The 7,690-nt window shown below is 45.3% G+C and overlaps 1 protein-coding gene across 2 annotated transcripts; it reads right to left on the bottom strand.

The window, feature by feature from the left end:
* Window positions 1–443: 443 nt before the first annotated feature.
* Window positions 444–3,235, bottom strand: LOC111723667 (guanine nucleotide-binding protein G(I)/G(S)/G(O) subunit gamma-10-like). Of its 2 annotated transcripts, none has more exons than XM_023510510.1 (2): window positions 2,859–3,235; window positions 444–1,405 (listed from the first exon to the last, which is right to left on the bottom strand). In XM_023510510.1, the coding sequence occupies exon 1, from the start codon at window positions 3,084–3,086 to the stop codon at window positions 2,865–2,867; it is 222 nt and encodes a 73-aa protein (XP_023366278.1). In that variant the 5' UTR covers window positions 3,087–3,235; the 3' UTR covers window positions 444–1,405; window positions 2,859–2,864. The 2 variants fall into 2 exon arrangements, with proteins under 2 accessions (XP_023366278.1, XP_023366279.1); XM_023510511.1 differs by having other exon boundaries at window positions 444–1,402.
* Window positions 3,236–7,690: the final 4,455 nt, after the last annotated feature.

The raw sequence follows: 7,690 nt of genomic DNA, 5'->3' as shown, positions 1-7,690 counted from the left end.
TTTAGAGGCAGGGTCTTGCTCTTATTCAGGCTGGACTCAAACCTGTGAGCTCAGGCAATCCACCAGCCTCCACCTCTCAGAGTGCTAGGATTACAGGGATGAGCCACCATGCCCGGTCTAATCTAGAAGTTTAGTGGCTAGAATTGATGGGCATTCCCATCTAATGACTTCTGTTTTCTTAACTGTAATACTATTTATGCTCACAGATATTTTCATTTCCTTATTTATGAGTTTATACATAGCTATTTCCAAGAGCAAATGTTGCCAGTAATTGAGGTATTTCTTCATATTATATGTGAAGAATATACATACATCTAATATACATAGATATATTTTTTGTACAAAATTCCACAAAGACTTGAAAACAATTTCACCTCCCTCTTCCAGCACTCAGTTTCACAAAAAGAAATCCATGAAGTCTTAATACAAAATCAGACACAAAATTTTGCTGTCATAGAAAATGATGAATTAAGTAAAAATTTTATTTCCAAGCTCTTCAAAGGTTATTACAAACACGAATAATGTATCCTTCTAAAAGTGTTCCAATTAAATCAAAGGCACATCATAAAGTACTGGTGTCATTATGAATTCTTTTAAGTTGTAAAATTTTCAAATTATGTTATTTTTAACCATTTACAAAGTTCTATAGGTCACATTTTAAATGTGTTTAAAGACATGAAATAATGTAAAAATTCTTTTCCCATACAACTACAAAGTAGACAACATAAGAATACGAGGACTGACTCTGCTTCTTATACAGGGGCAAACTAAAACACAGCATTCGTCTTTCCGAACAAGTCTGCTAAGAAACAGCTCTCATGTTTAGTGTTAAAAATAAAACAACCTTCTCATTTAGAAAATTCAAGGCAGCTTTTGATTCATAAGGCCTGTTCTTCTCTCCCAACTGTAACTTTCTTGTTCATTTAGAAATTGTAAATTCATGAGAAAACAGTAAATTTTGTTATGGTATAAAAATCCTTGTCAGGAAAAACAATTACAAATATTCAATTTTCTTTTAAACACACAAAAATGTTTTCCTTCCTAAAATGTAAACATCCAGTAAATAAAACAGACCTAATAACCCAGGCATAGCAACAGCAAGGGATTCACTTATGAAAGAAAGATGTGTGTTTGGTATATCTGGTGGTAAGGTTTTGTCTTAAGTATAAGGTACTTCACAAAAAAATTCAGGTCATTGTTATTTAAAACTCTACTCCTTCACTCAGTTTCTTTATTTGTAGTAGAAACTCATCAATTCCTGTGAGATTTTGGCTATGGGAACTGGCCACCGGAAAGGACTAAAATACCTAAAAGTCATTTGGCTAGGGAAGTGTTTTCTTGAGACTTGGAGGCTGTCATTCATCACTTTGTACTTGAAGGCATTCCTCAGAGAACTTCTTCCCTACTGGAAAGAGAGTTTGGTTGATTTCACTTCAGTAAGATTTATTCACAAAATTAACTAGTCATCATTTCATAGGGCATTTTAGTATTTGCAAAGTAGAAAGCAACGCATTAATACCGAAAACATCCAAACCTTGCTGCTGTGCCAACATGAGACTATATTGTTTTAATACTATGAATGTGAACGTTTTCCATTACAAGGTACAGCAGAACCTGATAGATTACTTCCTTTTTTAAAATGTCAACAATTTCCTCTTACAAGTGTGTGAAGAACCTACGATAATTAAACGCCACTTAGAAACACACAATCGAAAAAATGCTGATCCAAAAGACTGATAATCTGTGTTAGGTAATTGCCCCAGAAAAGCCCCTTCCCCAGAAAGCCCCTTCCTGCTTTCAAACAGACCAAGACTAGGTGTCTCTCTCTTAAAGTGACAGCTCCTTTCAACAGGGAGTTGCCCACTAAACATCTCCTTATCTCCCAGTCGTAAAACCTGCCCCATCTCCCTGTCCCAATTACCCACTGAAAATTTCGAACTTACAGCCTGCCCCTAACGGCCCTTCCCGCCAGAGCAGTAACTCCTTATTGGCAATTCTACCATCCCCTCATCATTCTGAGACTTCCCCTAGCTGAACCTATATAAGGGTGCAGTTTTCTTTTAGTCCCTCCTCCTCTCCTCTTCCTCCTCTTCTCTGTCTCCTCTTCACTCTCCTCCCTCTCCTCTTTCTTTCCCGTCTTCTCTCCTCCCTCCTCCTTGGTGCTGCTCTGCAGCCTCTCTCCCCGCCAATAAAGATCTTTCGTACAAGCCTTGGTGGTCTGTGAAATCTCTGCCGGTCGAGTGCCGCCCTTTCAATCTATGCCCTTGATCTCTTAAAAAATAAAATAATGAAAATGTGAAAAAGACCCCAATATGAAGTATTCAAACCCGTGAAAATTATACTATGCCACCAGAAAAATATTTGCACTTCAGTCATCAATTCCTTGAGCCCTTTCAACCCTACTCACATTTCTGCTAAGTAGCGGTTACATTTCTTCCCCCAGTTAAAGCACAGAGATATATTCTGTAAGCCTTTAGAAAAGAAGTCACAGCTGGTGGTAGGCACAGGTCTCCCCCTCTGGGGAGTCCTTAGTCCCAAGAATAGCAATTCAGTTGATAGCGCCTACTAGCAAATCACACCCCTGGGATGGTGTAAGGACACCGGGTAGGATGAAGGTGAAGAATTACTACCAGCCAACTCCATTCAAGAGCTCAAGCATCTCAGGAGTTAGTGTAAAAAAGAATTAAGGAGACTTGTAATTATAATAGATGTCTTGTGCAGGATGGGTAACTATATACTAGAATTGCTCTAGTTGTGCGTTTTGCTGGCTTTTTATTTTAATCCCCCCAATAGCAGATATTCAAAACTCAGTTGCCCCGATCTTAATGCCATGGCCCCATCACTGTGTCATAACTCACGAGTCTTCAGAGTAAAGCACACGATCTGGGCTCCCGGAAGGGGTTGCTTCCAGCTGGAATGCCCACCAGCAGGGCATCCTTGCAGGCATTCTGCATACAGTACTGCTGAAGCTCTGCGGCCGCCTGAGAGACCTGAAACAAAGGGACAGCAACGTGGCACAGCGCTCGCAGCCAAAGCCAGCAGGCACCCCTGACATGATGAAAATGACCACACAATCTGGTAGACATCAACTTTTTGTAAACTCTAAAAGTCTCTTTTTTGCTGAAAGTTCTAATAATTGAACTTTCAAGAGGATAGGTTACAATGTCTCTGAACTTCCATGTAAGATATTTTTGGTTTAGTTGCTTATTCAAAAAAGGTAAGAAAAAGCTGTATCTTTGATACCTTTAGACCAGTGGTTCTCAACCTTCCTAATGCCTTGGCCCTTTAATACAGTTCCTGTGGGTGGCGACCCACAGGTTGAGAACTGCTGCTTTAGACTAAATTAGTAAACAAATAGCTATTTCTAAGTGTTCTCTTTCCAAATGTTCATTTATATAAGCCATGCATTGATACATGCAAGTTTGCTAAGTAAGCAACTTATTTTAATATTCACAAGGCTGGAGCCTTACTCGGTCTGCTCCAGACAAGTGATAAAGTTCTTCCATCATGCTTTTTGGGCAGTATAGATTATTGGTTAAGAGTGCAGTCCCTGAAAACAGATTCCTGGAGTCAAATTCAGTTGTTACTACCTATATGATCTTGGGGAAGTTACTTAAGCTCTTGGTCCCTGTTTTCTCATCTTTGAAATATTTAGAAATAGCACCCACTCATTGGATTGATCTGATGATTGAGTTAACAAATGTTAAGTGCTTAGAATGGTGCTACGTCTAGCAATACATTTGTGGCAGTCTGTAAACGTGTTCATGATACTTTGCAGCTCCAAACCATAAGAGGTAGAGTCTATTTACCTACCCCAGGAATCTCGGCTGTTCTTGTGACTTATTTTGACCAGTAGAATGTGGCAGAAATAACCAAGTTACAAGATAGTCCTGAAGAATCTCTGTAGCTACCTTTCCTGCTGCAGTTGGAACCCTAAGACCACCATCTTAATGAGCCCAAGCTACCCTTGTGGAGGAAAACCAGTTAAGCCAGCCCCAGCCACCTGCCTAGAGGACTCCAAACTCATTTGAGTGAGGCCATTAAGTCATCCAGACACCAGACACCCCTCCATCTGATTGCAGATGCATGGGAGAGCCCAGTGTAGTTGAACCTAGCTCAAATTGTCAGCCTAGGAACAAACTGTGAGTTAATAAATGTTTTAAGCCACAGGTTTTATGGTGGTTTGTTAGGCAACAAAAACTGATACAATATTATTGTGCCTTTTCCTCCTACCCTGCTTTTGATGTATATTTCTATTTAGAGGCTTTCCTTTCCTCACTATACATTTTATTTTTTGCACTGAAAAGCTGTCTGTATAAAACTCACCCATATGGTGCAAAAATGGTTTTGACTGATATCCAAGTATTACTACTAATTTGTGTTGTAAGCCCCCTACTAACTGGAAAATTAACTATTTATGTCATAAGTGTTACCAAGTTTCTGGAATGCTTTAGGAATTTTTTTTTTTTGGAGACAGAGTCTCACTTGGGTAGAGTGCCATGACATCAGCGTTCACAGCAACCTCATACTCTTGAGTTTAAGTGATCCTTTTGCCTCAGCCTCCCCCATAGCGGGAGCACAGGTGAACCACTGCACCCTGCCTGTTTTATAACTGTAGATAAGAAGTCTTCCCCAGCTGCTTCGCAGGGTAGGTGGGCACTAGACTTACAGTTTTTCTTCTTATCTCAGGTCCCTACATCATCTTGAAAATTTTCAACAACCCTAGTTTTAGTTCCCTAACATCCTCCCTTCAAACAGCCACTCCTCAAAACTACCAGATACAGTTACAACACCTGCAACTATTAGGTCCGAAAAAGCCTCCCAAACAGCCCAACCGACAAACTCGAGACACGCTCCGATGTAAAAAGCATGAGATGAGTTTATTTCAGGCCCCGGAGGCCCGGGCCTGGACTCTCCTGGCATGCAAGCCGAGGACGAGCCCCAAACTCGGGGTGAAGGCAGTTTTTATGGGGTACAGAAAGCAAGAGGGGTAGGGTCAGATACGAGTACACTTTTCATTGGTGGTTGGTGATTTCATTAGTAAAGGAGGAAGTAAAGGAGGATTTGCATTGGTGGCTGATGATTTCACTAGTAAAGGTGAATTTGGATTGGTACAGGTGAGGGGTGGAGGGTCCCTTAACTGGGGGCTAGAGTTGGTGCAACCTGGTTACCTGTTATTTCAAGGTAATAGAAACTTATTGTTTATTATAGCAACTATTTGCCTAAGGTGACTCAGTTTACAGTGCAGTGGCTGTGCAACCTGGGGTGGGGGAAGGCAGCAAGGAGTGGCCCTGCAGGTTTCACCGGCAGAGGTTGGGGTGGAAGGGCTATGCGGTAAAGAGCTAGGAATGGGGCTTGTGCTTTAAACAACAAAATGGAGCTAGTTTGGCTCTCACACAACGGCTCCAAGTTGGAATCTTACCCTCTAGTAGGCTACTCTCTGATCAGTCTCTCTGCTTCCTTTATTCTCTTCCCCTCTGTCACGCCCATTACCAGAAGCCTGACCCTGTTCCTTCTCTATCCAGGGATGGTTCAACCCCTTTCTGGCCAGACCTTCACCTCCTTGCCTGCTGGCCCCACCTCACCTTCCTGGCATACCTCCCCTGCCAACCTCTACCCAATCATCTACCGTTCACCTTCAGCACTCAGATTCCTGACTGGCCAAATGCTGCTGGAGAAAAAAAAAAATCACAAGCGGTCTCCAACCCCTCCGCAGCTGGATCTTCAGAGTGCATCCCAGATGCCTGCTCAGGGCCCACTCCCACGCCCAGCAGCACTCGGCCTAGTGGGGGCTTTCCACTCTCACTACTGCTTTGGCCTCCTTCCCCTGCCCTTTGGCCTCCTATTTCACAATAAAAAATGTCATCATACAGGTCCGTTGGCCCCTGTCTAGAAACATCTGTCTTTACCCATATCCTTACCTCCGTCCCTCCTGTCTCAGAAGCAACATCATCAATCCCAGCTCTCTGGGACATGGACCCTGCCTCTTCCACCTTCATTTGTTCCTTTTTTTTTTTCATTGTAATTTTTATTACTGCTTCTGGGTAATTTGAGGGTACAAAAGAATTAGGTTACAATGTTTGCATTTGTTAGGTAGAGTCCCCCTTATATTTGTCCTGCCCCCAAAAGGTGTGCCATATACTCTAACACTGTGCCCAGTAAGTGGGAGCACACCCACCCCCTCCCTCCTCCCCTCCCCCTCCCTCATTCCTGGCCCCTCACCTTAAATTGATTGGAGTTTTTCTCTATGTGGGTGTTGTTCCTTCTTTTCAACCTAAAGGATAGTTTATTCCTTCCTCTCAACCCTGAAGTATGGCTTTCTATTTCCTAATTTTTTTTTTTTTTTTTTTTTTTGAGACAGAGCCTCAAGCTGTCCCCCTGGGTAGAGTGCCCTGGCATTACAGCTCACAGCAACCTCCAACTCCTGGGCTCAAGCGAGTCTCCTGCCTCCGCCTCCCAAGTAGCTGGGACCACAGGCGCCCGCCACAACGCCCGGCTATTTTTTGGTTGCAGCTGTCGTTGTTTGGTGGGTCCCGGGCTGGGGATTCGAACCCTCCACCTTAGGTGTACGTGGCTGGCGCCTTAGCCGGTTGAGCTATAGGCGCCGAGCCTCTATTTCCTAAATTTAAAACACAAAGCCCGTTTCCTCTTTAAAGACCAGGTTTGTTTCCAAAATAAGTCCGCCTACCTTTTTACAATCCAGACTCTGCTGCAACCTCTCTGCATCCCTTGGCCCTCTACCCTTTTTGTCATTTCTATAATCTTCACTCCAGTTACTATATGAAATTATTTTATGTATTGGTTAGTTTGTTGATGGCTTCTCCCCACGAGCACCACCCCACTCCCTGAATAGTGCCAGACCCAGAGGCCTCCGTCCACGCGGACGTGCCTCCATTCCACAAACCGTGCTGCCCGCGATGCTAAACGCAATTACGCAACAGAAGCTTCTCAGTCAACTGACTGCACACTGGACAAGTGCACTGAGCCCTCGGTTTCTGACGGTCCCCTTCCTTGCTTCAGCTGCCCCTCCCCCACTTTTTGTTCCCTCTTCTCCCAGCCATTCGTTTGGCCCCTGGGCCTCCGGCTCTGAGCTCTGCCAGTCATGCAACCGTCACATAACGCGCTCCTTTGGCTCCCCTGCGTTTGACCGACCGACCTCTTTCAGCCTTGCGCTTCAGCCAAACACCCCCTGGAAGGCTCCTCCAAGTCCGCATATCCAAACGGAATTCCCTCCCGAGTTCACTCCCCTCTGTCCCCCACTTAGCGGGTGGCAGCGCCCTCCAGCCTGTCACCACGCCAGAAACCTGAACATCCTCTCTCTGCTCCCTCCCACTCCCTGCCTATCGATCCTTCATCAAGTCGTGCCCATGCCTGGCCACCCCCATCTGCAGCGCCCGCGGCGTCCAGGCCGCCAGCGTGTCACCGGCGTCGCCGCCCTCGCCCCGAGTCGCCGCCCACGCCCTAACAACCAGGGGGCGCTTTCCAGGGCCGGCACGCCCCCGAGCCCCGGGTCTCCAGCCAGCGGGTGGGGACAGGCCCGGTCCCGGCTGGGCCCTGCGCGCTCCCAGAGCGCCGAAGCTTCGCGGCGGCCCCGGCCTCGGGCTGGGTCCGTGGGCATCTGCGCGCTGGGGCCGCCGGCCTCGTCCGCGCACGGCCCTCGGCGGAACGGGGAGGAGGACCGGCCGGGGAC

The sequence above is a fragment of the Otolemur garnettii genome, unplaced genomic scaffold, assembly GCF_000181295.1.
Source record: "Otolemur garnettii isolate 467f Iridium unplaced genomic scaffold, OtoGar3 scaffold00014, whole genome shotgun sequence".
NCBI lineage: Eukaryota > Metazoa > Chordata > Mammalia > Primates > Galagidae > Otolemur > Otolemur garnettii.
Note: the sequence above shows the minus strand (reverse complement) of the source record. Positions and strands in the feature narration are given on the sequence as shown.

Bases quoted from the DNA above. Each gene is read 5' to 3' on its own strand.
- LOC111723667 (XM_023510510.1), bottom strand. From the start codon at position 3,086: ATGTCTACCAGATTGTGTGGTCATTTTCATCATGTCAGGGGTGCCTGC.